Consider the following 14,749-nt stretch of genomic DNA (forward strand, 5'->3'; position numbering starts at 1 on the left):
AATGTTCGGCTCCGCCCGAACTTAGACTTTCTTACTTGTTTTAAGTTAGTATTAAATAACCCGAACTAAATTCACTGTACGAGTAAATACTTGTACTGTACAAGTAAGAAATGATTTCTTATAGACGTTTTCAACAGTCTTTGCTATTCATTAATGCTTTTAGAAAGAATTTTCTAGAAATCAAAAGTATGTAATTCTCAGGTTTTTGAAATTTGCGCTTTGCCTTACAAAAATGCAATGGGCTACAAAACTGCAACCCTGAAATTTTTTTAAAAACTCCTATTAAGTAGTAGTAGTATGTATAGTATGCGGTTTTGCTGTAGTATGGGCATTACTTTTATAAAAATTTATCAAATAAAATAACAAAGCAGCCAGTGCTGTTTTTTTGTTTTTTTTTGCATTTATGTTATTTTCCTTGTGCATTTATCTTATGTTACTGTATTGATTCCCATCATATGTATGTATACTAACTGCGTTGCAATGTATTATTCACAAGTTGAAATATATTATAAAATTGAAAACAGCAAGTAATTTGTAAGCAAAAACCAAAATCGACTTCAATTCTCATATGATCCAATGACCGGATCTAAACCAGATTAGTATGGGACCACCTATGAGACACTACCTTTCCAACGCAAAAAGAATTATCGAAATCGGTTGACGTGGTCCAAAGTTATGGGGGAACATACATAAAAAAAATAAAAATATTCTGACGAACTGATAACCTCCTCCTTTTTTGGAAGTCGGTTAAAACCTAAAAATAATTGAAAATAATAAAATAATTATATTAATCAATTAATTAAAGCAATCAAAAATAATTGAAAATAAGCAAAAATAATCAAATAACTATATTGATCATGCAATTAAAAAAAATCAAAAATAATTGAATAATTATATTAATAATGTAATTAAAAAAATAAAAAAAAAATAAAAAATAACAAATTACTTACATATGTAATTAAAATTAATTAATATTTTTTTAAAGTAATATATTATTAATCCTTAAAAAGGTGCAAATAATAGTCTTTAATCACTAAACGGTTACCCAAAAATCATGCTTTAAATAATAATCATTATGGCAATTGATTGAGAAGTGCACGTGCAAACATTTCTTACATGCCATAAAGGAAATTCTTCACATACAGCAGTGCATAGCATGTATTGAGACGCTTGGTATTAGTAGTTGCGTCTAAACAGTAATCGTCGGGATTAATTAATGTTTTATAGAACCAAAATTTCTTGTGGGCCCATGTATGTTTGAGGAGGATAGTTTATTGTGCAGAAGTCACTTATGCTAGGCGTGGTTGCAAGCGGGCAACTAACTAAGCCGCCGACTTAAAATAATTTTTAATAGCATAAATTGAGGTTATAAGACCCTTCGAATTAAATATGTCTACAAGCTTTTATTCACAATCCCACTTAATAGAATGTACGATACCTTAATGGAAAAGTTACTTCGATTCAGCTTTTTGATGGTCACAGCTGCTATTTAAAGGAATGTCGCGAAACGGCGACAATAACTAATACGGCGGTAGCTCTAGCAATTCAATAGCTTTATCGAAGTACGAACATGAGTGCAGAATTCTTGAGATGCCGGTGTTATCAATAGTTCAACGCATGGCAGAAATTTTGAAGACCGGGGTGTGCTCTTGTATAAACAAGAACGGCGACCTGATGACAAGATGATCATGGCTGCCGAAGCCATGTAAATGAACATGAGCTCCCAATCGAAGATGACGGAACCAATATTTCGTTAGCCGGTAGGTAAGAAATTCTGCGTTCTGTCCCAAAAGGAGTATGTTAGGATGATCTTAATAAAAGCCCTTAGTATATCGGAATCAGCTTTCCCAATATCAGTTATCAGCCTCTGTAAAGTTTGCTATCTTAAAAAATTAAAGTCCACCGCAAAAAACTGACTCTTAACAGTGTTTATAGAGGACTGATAAGCCCAAAAAAGTTCATCATACGATAATCTAAAAAAAATTTAATGAGTACAAACGACAAGCGCCAATCAAAAGAAATTAACTTTAAAATATTTAAGATTGCAGGTTCTCTTCTTTTTAAATAGTAACATATTTTAGGATTTTACTAGCAATCACTAAGGAAATCGTACCCCTGTTTCAATCTCATATGGGAAAGCTCGGACCCCAATTCTGGATAATTTCTTGAATTTATCACTAAGAACAATTAGTTTATTCTTAACCGGGGCAACGAGCTGACCTTTGTCAATGCTATAAGAAGGGAGGTTCTAGATTTGTCAACTTCCTCGATTAGCTTGTCGACCAAACTGGAATGTCTGAAATGCGGTGTATATGTCCGACAACCGGCATATTAGAGTAACAAACCAGATTTACAGAATTCCCAGAAACGTTGTGGAACGTTTCTCCCGGGAAACTAAAAAAAAAAACAAAAAACTCTTCAATAGGGCAAAGACAACAAGCGACTGGACCGCCTACAAGTCAGCCTTAACAGCTTACAACTGTGAGCTCGGTAGGTGTAAAAGGGCTACGTGGTGTGAGCGCTGTGGAATCACTTTTTCCCTCCAGAAGTGCATCGCCTTCAAAAGGCCTATAAACTGGATCCTCTCAACGTCCTATGCACTCTGGAAAGAGACGGTACCTACACTGGCATCCGGATGAAACCAGCAGGCTTCTGTTACAAACCCAAGAAACTGAAGTCATATAACAAACATTGTGAGCGAGGTATGCGCAAACAGGAGGAAGAAGTCCTAGCAGGAAGAATCGTCAGTATGGGAGAGACATCGTGGGCCATTTCAACCTTTAGTGCTTACAAATCTATTGCTCCAGATGGCATGCCTGCTACAACAGAGCATCGGCTTAATAACTGGCCTACTAGCAAGATTATTGAGAGCAAGTCCCTTACTTGCTCACGTACCATCAACATGGAGTGAAGTCAAAGTGGTATGTGGGGAAAAACGCGGCACAACTCTCAAAGGCGTATAGACCAATTAGCCTCAGCTCTTTTCTAGCAAAAACACTAGAAAAACTAATTGACTTTCACATTAGGGATAACCTTCTCAACAATAAGCCTTTATGTGAGAGTCAACACGCATATCAGGCAGGCAAATCTACTATTACTCCAATACATAACCTAACTCCAGTTATTGAAAAAAATGCAGTATAAACAGACAGTTTTGTGAGGATTCCTGGACATACCAAGTGCTTTCGACAACGCGTTTTATTGAGCAATATCGAAAGCTATGAGCAAGCTATACCGATTGGTCTGCGAAAGATCGAAGATGTATTACGGGGTACTGTGGCAGGCGTACTTGCACCAAGGTTCCAGAAAAGTCTGCCAATGGGCTTATACCCAACCATTTTCCAGGCGGAAGTCTTCGCTATCGAAATCTATGTTCGAGAATGGAGCCAGAATAACTATTATGTCGGATAGTCAGACAGCACTAAATGCCTTAGACTCATTTAGAACGACATGAGGGCTTGCCGACAGTTGTGAAACTCTTCTGAATTGCGTAGAAAACCTAAATAGAGTGACGCTGCGGTGGGTGAAGGGTTTGGATGCAACGAAAGGGCTGACTGTCTCGGAAAGCATCGAGCCAAACTGCGCATGCATGATCCCGCGCCTTGCAGCGGAACATATAAAGAATACACTGCAGAACTGCTCAGGAGTTGGAAAGAATTTCGGACTGCTGCCCACTGGCGGTAGTCAAAGGGAATGAGACTATCAAAGAAATGCATAGCTCCTTCCTGGAGGAACTCCGAAAGACTACTTGAACTTAGGACCCTCACAGGCTACCTGACAGGACTCTGCAAGTTTAGGTACCATTTGAAAAAACTGGGGCTTTCTGTAAAGATGGACTGCAGGTTTTGTGAGCTGGTGGAGGAAACCTCAGAGCATATGCTTTGTGACTGCCCACATATCATGAATCGTATGCTGATACACCTTGAAGAATGATTATCTTCTCCATCCAAAATTTGGAACACGGAACCTTCAACCGTGCTTAATTAATTGAATAGCCTAAGGTTGAAGTGAATACAATTAGGGTTAGGCACAATATTTTTTGATTTTTTTGGTCGCAGCGCAAGTCGAATTAATAATAATAATAATCACATAATTTCGTTAAGCCCACTTACCGGTAGCCTCTTCGCGGCAATCATCATCTGACCACTCTGATTGACTTTCCAAAGGATTCGAGTCCATCGACTGGTGATTATGATGTCCCGCACCGTACTTAAGTTCATCGTTTATCACATTCATTTCGACATGCCGATCTTCATCATCGTCATCTCCGTAGTCAGCATTATCGTCGTTTTTATGGTTATACGCGTTAACTTCGTGTTCATCTTCCTCATCTTCGTACGAGCTAAGACCACCGCTGCTAATCTTATTGACATGTTGCTCGTCCGTTAAAATTGTAACCAAACGTTTCTTCCGTACGTCACGTCCCACCTCATCATCTTCGAATTCTTCGTCAGCCAAATTATCTTCGGTATCATCGAGTTCAGTGTCATTATTCAGCGCCGCTGTATGATTAGCACGCGGTCGTTGATGGTGATGGTGGTGGTGATGATGATGGTGACGCACATGACGCTGAGGTTGCTGCTGCTCGCCAACATCGGCCAACTGATCGAGACTCTCCCGACTCTGATCGAGGTCCTTAGAACGTGGACGCTGGCGATGTCGATGGTTGTGATCCTTTGCCTGTGGCTGCATATGATTTGTTTCCCGATAATTTGTGCCTGTTGATGTGGATGACTGGTTGTTGACTGCGTCAAGTATGTTCAAATTTAGCTGATTGCAGTTTTCATGCAATATTTCACAGGATTCCGTATCGGAAGTTTGCCTAAATAAATGAGGATTGTATACATTTGTACGTGAAAGGCTTGTGGAATACAAATATTATATTGAATGAACATACATTTGGCTTGATTCTGATGGATTCTTATTTCGCGTAATTTCCTTTATGGCCTCCAAGCCCACCGGGTGTTTGGCAATCATAAAACTCGTGCTGATCGGTATTTTCGATGGCTGACGACCCGTTGTTGGCGAAGTAAGATCATCCAGCATCGTCGTGGTTAACGACTTTTGGTTGTTGTTGCCACTCATCGAGTTGCTGCCGCTGAGGTTGCCATTACTACCGCTGCCACCAGCTGCTAGTCCGTTATTCGAGCTCAATTTACTGTTACTCGCCGAGTAGCTCAACTCAATGTTATTGCGGCTACTGCTGTTGCTTGTCGTATTGCCTTCGGGATTGGTGTTGGAGTTCGAAACGGATGTGATGTTGCCGCCTGGTGAAGAGGTGGCGGCAGCAAGTGCACGCGCACGTGATGATTCATTCAAAAGTCTCTGCAATTCCCTCTCGAATGGCGACTTCGCCGAGTTGCTAGCTGATGTGGAGCCGCCACCATTGCCCCCACCACCGTTGCTACCACTGCCGCCGTTACTGGCTTGCTTTTTACCTACGGCAAGCAAAACGCGGTCTTGGTACTCAAAACTATTGCAGGAATCACCTTTGTTGTGTGTGGTATTCGTCTGTTGACCTTGACTCTCTGTTGTCGAGCTGACTTCAAAGTCTTTTAGATTTGACATGTCGACTACTGGCGACGTAGGATCCACTTGAATGTCGCATGGATATAACCACTGCAAAGGATTGGCACCGTTGCGTTGGTGATGATTATGCTGGCCCTTGGCTGTAATACGCGGTGAGTCCTCGTCACCCTCGCCTTCGGTCGTCTTTGAATAACTCTCATCTGAGGAACTCATCGATGGTGAATGTGGGCGTGAACTGAGATCATCGGTGGAAGACATCTCACGGCTCTCTTCGATCTCGGTTGGCAACTTCGGCAGCGGCTTCATGTAGGTAGTGCGTAAGAGAGGTGTATTCTGTTTCAGTGAGGCTGATGCTGAGGCTGACACTGAGGCTGTGGCTAATGAGGATGCATTTAGATTTGTGGGTTTGGGTGGTGGAACTGGTAATGGCGGTTGAGGATGTTGGGAATATAGTGGATATTGTTGATGTAGTTGTTGCTGCTGATGATGGTGATGTTGCAGCTGAAGTTGTTGTTGCAAATGTTGTTGATGTTGCTGTTGTAGCATTATGGTATTAGGACATGTGTAACGTGGAGGTTCGTATTTAGGTGGATATGCTTGGGGATGCTGTTGTTGCATTGGCATTATCTATGTATTTTGTGTATTAGTTCGCAAAAATAACGTATAAGCCAATGAACAATGTATACACCAACAATATAATGGTACACCATAACCGTGTTTGTAGTTGATTGAGAGGTGGACGAATGTGCGAGCGATCGTTGGACATAATTAAAGCCACGAAATAACATCGGATATTGTTTGCGAGGATATGTTTATTTATTTCAGTTTTATATGTATGTGCGTGTGTGTAAAATGTCGGTAACGAATACATGCAAAGAGATAACACAAATGTATGGTTCACATTAGAAATGAATGCATTAAAAGCTGGCAGGATACATATAAATAGGTACATACTATGTATAAAAAAAATTTATAAATAAAAATGAGTCTATGTTAGTCAAAGAGGTTAGTAATACATTAATTTGGTTAAGAACCACCCACACAGAGACTTCTGATGGCTAAATAAATAGATCACGGCAAGAGTGGGGGCTGCATGGAATGTGTAATACTAGTGGAAAAGACGTATCGAAGACCCATAGTAAAAACAGAGTGAATAACTCAGTGGGAGGGCAGGACCAGGATGAATGCATTTGCATAAAAATTTATTAAAGCAAAAATGTTTTGGGTAGGCGTTGGAGCCAATGATAATCATCAGTTACCACCTCTGCATGGTTGTAAGTCATGCAGAGTCCCTACGGCTTGTAGCGCTGTGGCTTTGCCGCTTAAACTCTGTAAGAGTTTTTGGGGGTGTGCGTCAAGCGGGAGTGTTGAGCAGCGGTTATTTATTCAAGTTCAAATATTGGGTAGGCGCTGTGGCCAATGGTAGCTCTTGTACCACCTCTGTATGCTGAAAGTCATACAGAGCCCCAACAGCTTGTAGCGCTTTGGCTTTTGCTGTTTAAAACCACTCCGCAGGAGTGGTGATGCATCAAGCGAGATTGTTGAGCATGATTTGAGGTGCCAGCAATTAACTACTTTAGAAGGTTTTGTTCTGCGGCAGTTGAGAAATGCATACCCAAAGAAGAACGAGCGAATTATTTTTAAGCACAAGTGCGTGTGTTTATTCGCTGCACTTGGTTTTGGGCGGGAGTGCAATACAAGTGCGTGTGTGTGTTCGCTGTTGTTTGTTTATGCGGGAAATGGATAAGTCGCTTAAACAGAGATTACGAGAAATTTTTATGGTGGGAATTTCGTATATTTTTAAAAGGCCTGACAGGTACTTACATACAGAGGTATTTGATCACTGATAGTAGACCAAATAACTAATGTTGAAATTTTTAAGTTTGGAGTTCGAATTAAGTATATCTAAAACCCCGCCGTTCGGATGTTCGTGTATACGGTTAAAGTACGGATATCCGTTTACCCAGAAATCGGTATATTCTAAGCAGTATTTGAACAGATTCGCAAAATTGTTCTCAAAACTACTGACTCTATAGAGTTGCAAAATAAGTAATAGTTATATTAATTTTAGTGTTAATTTTTAGATTCGAATAACGGCAATATTTAGTTTATATTCGGATATCCGGATATTTGGATTTTTTTATTTAGATATTCAAATATTCGGATTACCTGTACGGTCAAAAAATTTGGATAGAGCACCCACCCCTAGTATAAGGTAGAAATGAATCTATTCACTGTTACATTAACGCAGTATCTTCCAAGCTGAACTTGTGACTACACAGAGAGATGTGCCTTTATACGGACGAGGGAAATCTCACTATTTATATATATATAGCGCAAGTAAACCCTAAATTATAGTAAAGTTCCACAGATCACTTAACATGAGAACAAAGCAAAGAAGTGCTTTTCCCTTCCATTTTAGCCGCCTTGGAAATTATAAGTTAACTGCACGCGCACTAAGATTAGGGAGGGGGATACGGATGGTATGTGGTATGACATCTAGTAGATAGAGTATTTTCACAAGAACAAAAGTGAGAATAAAACAGTCGGGAACGTTGTCAACGGGAAACATAAAAGACCGAAGTTCTGTGGAATGTTCCCAAATAGAACGAAATGCGAACAATACTTTCGGGAACATTTCTCAGAGAACAAAGTGTGATCAAAAGTCTTTGGAACGTTCTGGCAAATAGCAAAACGGGAACAAATATCTAAGCAACGTTCTCTCAAAGAAACATTTGGAGCTAAAGTCTCAGGAAGTTTCTGACAGAGAACGAAATGGGGAACAAATTTTATCTGAATTATTCGCGAAGAAAGGAAGCGAGAAAAAAACTTTTCGCATAGCGTTTCTCATAAGTTTGCAATGGTTGAATATTAAAATTAAAAAAAAACAACAACAAAACAAGGAAGATAATTATGTAAATTATGTTAACAAAAGACTTAAGACACGAACTTTTCTTGCACAGAAAATGAACAAGCGTTCCATAAATTGATAGTTCACCTTAATAATAAACGATCCGGCCTAGAACTAACAATCATGGTTCTCACTAAAACGAGTTTTCATCCCAACACGTAGACGCCCCTCTCATTCTTAACGTTAAGTTCTCAAAACTCTTGTTCTCGGTTTGTTCTATGGCAGAACGTTTTCCAAACCTTTGATCTTATTTGATTTTCATTGAAAACGTTCTCAATACTTTCGCTCCCATTAGAAACGTTGCCCAGAGTTTTGTTCGTATTTTGTTCTTTACGGAAACGCAAACTTTTTATTGTAATTTTGATCCCGTTGAAAGTACTCTTAAAACTTGTGTTCCCATTTGGTTCTTTTGTGGGAACGTTCTTGACCCTCGGTCCCTGATTTTTAGAATTTTTTTTGGTCTAATAGCAAAACAACCATTGTTACGATTGTATGTAATGTGCGGATATTTGGTCTAATATTTCCTGCAGGGAATGTGACTGTGCCCACCACTGCTCTAATAACATTTATTCTAATGAGGGCACGAAGCACAGTTTAAAATATAGAAACGTCACAGCTGGGTCTTCGATATTGGGGTCAACAAACATGCATAGCTGATAACGCAAAGCCCACGGACCACTTTTGATATTTTATTTTTGTTGGTACTCAGGGTTCAAACATCAGTGGATGAGAGGGATTGCAGTGACGATCATAAGAGTATCTCCTCATTCCATGTATACTCATATTCACTCACCTTGGCAACTGGTGCGGCATGCAACAATGGTTCACTTTCACGGCAATTATTATAATTCAAACAATTACTATTCGTGCTATATGACGACGAATGCTGTTTGTTGTGATGCATTAGATGGTAATTGCGTGCAGCATGCGGTTCACGCCTACCACCAGCGCTTACAACACCACCACCATTACCGTTACCAAATAAATTGTTATAGCTTTCCACCTGGGCGTAGGGGTCATGATTAATGTACTCAAGCCGATTACCACCGGGATTTTCAATTATATTAAATTGTTCGCGTAAAATTACCATGGAGGGTGTGGCTTGTGCTGGTACTGGAACTGGTACTGGTATTTGTTGTTGTTGTTGTGTGGGTAGGGCGGGGGAAGAAGACGCTGCCATTGTAATCACACCCATAACACCAATGCCACCACCGCCGCCACCCATCGAACTGGAGGAATGTGATCGCTGATGATGTACATAGCCGCCGTTGTTGTATTGCTGCTGTGTTTGTTGCTGGGCTGGATGGTAGCCATTGTAGGCATAACCACCAACACCATTGCTACCGCCATTACTGCCATTATGTTCGCCATTGTGACCATTTTCTCGTATATTCGGGAGGCCACCGTTGGCAATAAAATTCGGTTGCTTTTGCAATTTACTATTCAAGCGCTGTTGTTGCTGCTGCGCCAAATGATGCTGGTATTGTTGTGGCATAGCTTGCTGCTGATGTAAAAGCAATTGTTGTTGCTCTTCCTGCACTGCATTTGGTGAAGTTTTCAACAGCATTTGGCTTGTGTCCATGTTGTTGTAACCGTAGTTATCTTTCTTAATGTTGTAGGTCTCACTGTTCATGTTGAGCTGATAGCTGTTATCTTGCAGCTGCGATTGCTTCTGATAATATTCCGCAGCGTGGGCATGCAAGCCATTCGATTGTGTCTGTTGCTGTTGTTGTTGCTGCTGTTGTGACGCATAGCCGTTGCCATTTTGTGTGATGGCACGATTGGCGATCATAGCGTTGCGCACCTCGCCATTGAGGCCATTATTCGAAGAGTCGCATAGAAAATATGTGACCATATCGCCTTTGCCTTTGACCTTGATGGTGCCGCGACAGCTGTTAAGATGTGTAAAAGATTCAAATTATTGCAAAGTTGAATACAATTGTAAAATTAATTGTACCGAAACTCGAAGTGTGAGCCCTGCAGGCTGTCCACGACCTCCTGTGTCACTTGTGTGTAACCAGGTATGCCTGTAGAGTCCATGCGGCTGGCAACATTTACGGTATTACCCCAAATGTCGTATTGTGGCTTACGTGCACCAATCACACCAGCCACCACAGGACCAATATTAATACCTGTAATTGGCAAAAAATAATATATTTTAAAAATAAGTAACAAAAACGGTTTCGGAGAGCGGAAAAGATTTTATTCACTCACCAACACGCAACATAAAATTGTTATATGAGTGACTGTTGATTTCCTGCAAGGATAGTCGCATTGCTTTCACATATTCGACTAAAGCTGTCATGTGGCGACGCACCGAATTGGGATCATTGGCGTTGATGCGATATTCTGGATATGAAATTTAAAGGTAATCAATATTCTTCCTAACGGTAAACTAAAATAATGTAAATAACTAGCTCTCAATACTGACCAGGTATAAGGCCCACGACAGCCATGTAAGTACTGCCAACAGTTTTGATTTTATCAATGCCATGGAAACGATCTTCTTTCAAAAGCTAAAAAAGGGTAAAAAAAAAAAAAAAAAATTTGCACATTGTACAACATGACGAGATGAATGCTTTATTTGGATTGATCACTCCGGTAAAATTTAAATAATTTAATGAATTTTATATAAGTAGTAAAAATTGATTAACCATCAACCACATGAGCAAAGTGGCTAAAATATGTACTACTACTAGGTCCGATAATTCTACTTTTGATATCAGCCTGATGAAAAGCGCAATCACGAAAGTTTGAGTCACTTTGATCGAAAATACGCGTAATCGATGGGGTAAGAGCTGTATGTATGTATGTAGAATAACTTAGCTTTAGGCATCCATTTGCCAATGAAAAGTTAGTTACTATTTTGACAACTTGAGGGAATGCATTCCCTCAGAATATCGCACACGTCCTTCGAAATCGCATTAAGCCTCCGTTAGGCGAACACCATTTTAGTCACTTTTGTACCTAATGGGTCTGACCAGACCCTTATACATTCAAATGCATTTTAATACCATTCAGTGTTGTGTTATTTGTTTGTTACTATTCAATATAAAATAAACAAAAACATTCCTTCTGTAACGTATAATTTAGCATAATACTAGTGTGTAAATTCAATAATGAGATAATATGATTTCAATGAATTTAATTATAAAAAGTAAGAATAGGTATTGCAAATTAAAAGATCACTTTTATTTTTTTGTCCTAAACTGATAAAGTTAGATGAACAAAATTCGATGGTGTGGCAGTGTACATATTAATCCTTAAAACATATTTTTTTCAAAAATAACTGTTGAATACTTTCAAGGAGTTTCAAGGATAATGTATTAAAAATAAATTTTCATAATTTATTTGTTCTTGGTCACAAAAAAAAAATAATTTCTTTCAATTCCACAGTGGACCACGTCCACTTTTTTATTTTTCTCTAGCTCAAAGGTCCGTAATCTTTAGGTATGCCAAGAACCCTTTGGAGTGTTTAAGAAAAAGATTCTACGTTACAGACTTCAGCGCATTGGCTACGGTAAAATGCAAGTGATTTACAACGACATGACCATCTAAAAATCAAACAAAAGAGTGACAAATATATGGGTTGAAACCCAGCTCTCGGATCTGGCCAGAGGCTAACATAAAGTCCTGTCAAATTTCTTAAAATATTTTAAGAAGTTATAAGGACGCAGTGCATATATTTATCGGTCGAGACAAAGCATTAAGCCCACCTTCCGCAAAACCCATTTCCACTTGTATTTAGCGACAGGTTGCAAAATTTACAATAAATTTTATTTTATAAAAATCGGTATCACTCACCTCATCGAAATCCGCAATTATCTCATTCAACAATCGCAGACACTCCAATCCTTGATCCGATCCATCCATTTCTGTGTAGAACTCATGGAAGTTCGGTACCGAAGCGAAAATAACACCGACTTTAGCATAGCTTTGATGATAGAGTTCCTGTGAGGGATTGACCTATATGATTTAGCGACAAAAGAAACCAACAACAATCGCCAAAAAAATATGCTTGATTAAAAGTTTCAGGGGATAAGAGAGTTGGCAACACACAAGTGTTTGATACCCAATGCCGCGCCACTAACGACAACCGGGCAGAACGACACGACACAACATAAATTTTTCAAAAATCGGCGAAATAAAACTGGTAACAAATAAAAATTTACAACAACGCCAAAAAGTACAAATATCAACGGTGTCATGTAGCACACAAAGTACTGCAAAAAGTGAAAAGTACTTTATTAAGTCAAAGTATTTATGCAGAAAAATTGAAAGATGTGCGTGTTTTTGCAGCATGAAAAGTTTTAAAAAATGTTTTGCATGTAAAAAATCTTTTACGAACAAAACTGAAACTGTTTCGACTGCAGTTTAGTTTCGTAAGTTTGATTTCTGTGTGGATGGAGTATTTTAAAGCGTGTTTAATTCTGGTTCTTTCAGTTGGGTTTGGGAAAAGTGTGTGAAAATTACTGTGTCAGAGTATATTATTTGGCATAATTGAAGCATCTGCATCTGTGTACTCGTGTCTGTGTGCAATGTTGCCTCTTGTTCCTGACGTGCCAAACGCTTAGAACTTGTTTGCTCTTCGAAAATCGGGAACTGAAAAGTAATATGTAAGAGCTGCGAATGCCAAGCATGCATATTCATACATACATACGTAGGTATGTAATCACAAAAATAGGTGTACAACTTGCGGTGTATTTTTTTTTTTTCTTTAAGCAACAAACTATTTACCATATTGCTGCGAAATTGGTTATCGAGAAAATGTGCAGCCACATGAGCTGGCAGCAAATTATGTAAGATCCGTTTATTTGATTCCTGTAAAACGTCCATCTCCTTTTTCTCCTGTGATGCTTGCAGCTGCCAGAGGAAATCCAATCGTGCCGTCCACTCAACCAAACGTCCATGTACCAATATTGCAATCATGAAAATTATAATACGCGCCAATGAGATCAAATGGAGCGGAATGGATGAGCTGTGAAGGTAGGCGACAAAATATAAAATAAAAAATAAAATGAATTTAATCAAAGCGAAGGACATAGATTAAATCTTTATATTCTACATAATGAATGAAAAATAAATTTATAATCAGCATAATCTGAATAGTATCTGGCCGCAACAATTTCATAGAAATAACAAGGACTTTCAAATACGTATGTACACACATATGTACATCCATGTGTATGAGCAGTATGTACATTTACTTTACCTGTATTCGCGTTTGACGCAGATATTTAACAGTCATTACACCATTTTGAAAAGCGGCTTGTTTTACGAGGGAGTGAGGCATTTAGTAGGTATTCCCCGCTATTTCAATGCTGATTACTCTGTGCGACAATTTTACGGTAAATCAGGGGCCTATATCATAAAAGTGACTGGTGCGACAATTGTCGATTTTTCTATAAAATTTCAATGCCAGAATTGTCGGCGACATTTTTTCTGTTTCATATACGCTTGTAGGCAACTGCGAAAATTTTTAGAAAACGACAGTGATATTATGAAATATTGTCGACAATTGTGCTGACAATTGTCACTCTGCTAAAATTGTCGCGACAATAGCGACAAAACCAAATAGCTCCGTCGTAAAGCTTTCACAGGAGAGCTTTGTAAACTTATTTATATGGTAATTGCGCGCATTTCATTACTTTTCAATACTTTTAATATTTCTTGAAACTAAAATAACGCAAATGCAATTATTACATATGATTTACATATAAATTACAATTTTGTCTACGACAATTTTAAACCCCGACATGACACTTTTTCAATGGAATTTCTCATGGAATTAATTCGGTGGTGACAATTATTTTTATGAAACAAAACACCCCCAAGCTGTCGCATTGTTACTGACAACATGGAAAATGCCTGTCGTTACAAAATTATCACTGTCGCTTTTTTAAATAGGCCTCAGACTAGGGGGTGATAATTTTGTAATGACAGGCACTTACCGTATTGTCAGGGACAATTCGACAGCTTGGTGGGTGTTTTGTTTCATAAAAACAATTGTCACCACCGAATTAATTCCATAGGAAAATTCATTGAAAATGAATGAAATTTGTATATAATCGATATGCAATAAATGCAAATTCATTATTTTAGTTTAAAGAAATATTCAAATACTCGAAAAGTAATTAAATGCGTTTAGTTACCATATAAATAAATTTACAAAATTCTGCTGTGAAAACATTCAGCCGAAGCTATTTAGTTTTGTCGTTATTGTCGCGACAAATTTGTCAGAGTGACAATTGTCATCACCATTGTCGACAATTACCTTGTTTATATGGCACCAAGCGCGGTATCGAATTA

At 38.7% G+C, this 14,749-nt stretch overlaps 1 protein-coding gene across 3 annotated transcripts in view; it reads right to left on the reverse strand.

Annotated features, from left to right (window-relative positions):
• LOC108373959 (Ca(2+)/calmodulin-responsive adenylate cyclase-like) overlaps positions 1–14,023 on the reverse strand; it is an 18,259-nt gene extending 4,236 nt beyond the window's left edge. The window contains exons 1-8 of one of the 3 annotated variants that reach the window (XM_017629905.1): positions 13,178–14,023; positions 12,245–12,406; positions 10,872–10,956; positions 10,655–10,789; positions 10,398–10,572; positions 9,234–10,332; positions 4,898–6,156; positions 4,113–4,822 (exon numbers count right to left, since the gene is read on the reverse strand). In XM_017629905.1, the coding sequence (XP_017485394.1) occupies positions 4,113–4,822; positions 4,898–6,156; positions 9,234–10,332; positions 10,398–10,572; positions 10,655–10,789; positions 10,872–10,956; positions 12,245–12,406; positions 13,178–13,483 (3,931 nt within the window). In that variant the 5' untranslated portion in view covers positions 13,484–14,023. The remainder of the gene's footprint in view (positions 1–4,112; positions 4,823–4,897; positions 6,157–9,233; positions 10,333–10,397; positions 10,573–10,654; positions 10,790–10,871; positions 10,957–12,244; positions 12,407–13,177) is intronic. The other 2 variants (XM_017629907.1, XM_017629906.1) reach the window with 2 other exon arrangements.
• Between the last annotated feature and the right edge of the window lie 726 nt (positions 14,024–14,749).

Source organism: Rhagoletis zephyria, unplaced genomic scaffold (assembly GCF_001687245.7).
Source record: "Rhagoletis zephyria isolate East Lansing unplaced genomic scaffold, Rhagoletis_zephyria_1.1 Rzeph_scaffold_07183, whole genome shotgun sequence".
Lineage (NCBI taxonomy): Eukaryota > Metazoa > Arthropoda > Insecta > Diptera > Tephritidae > Rhagoletis > Rhagoletis zephyria.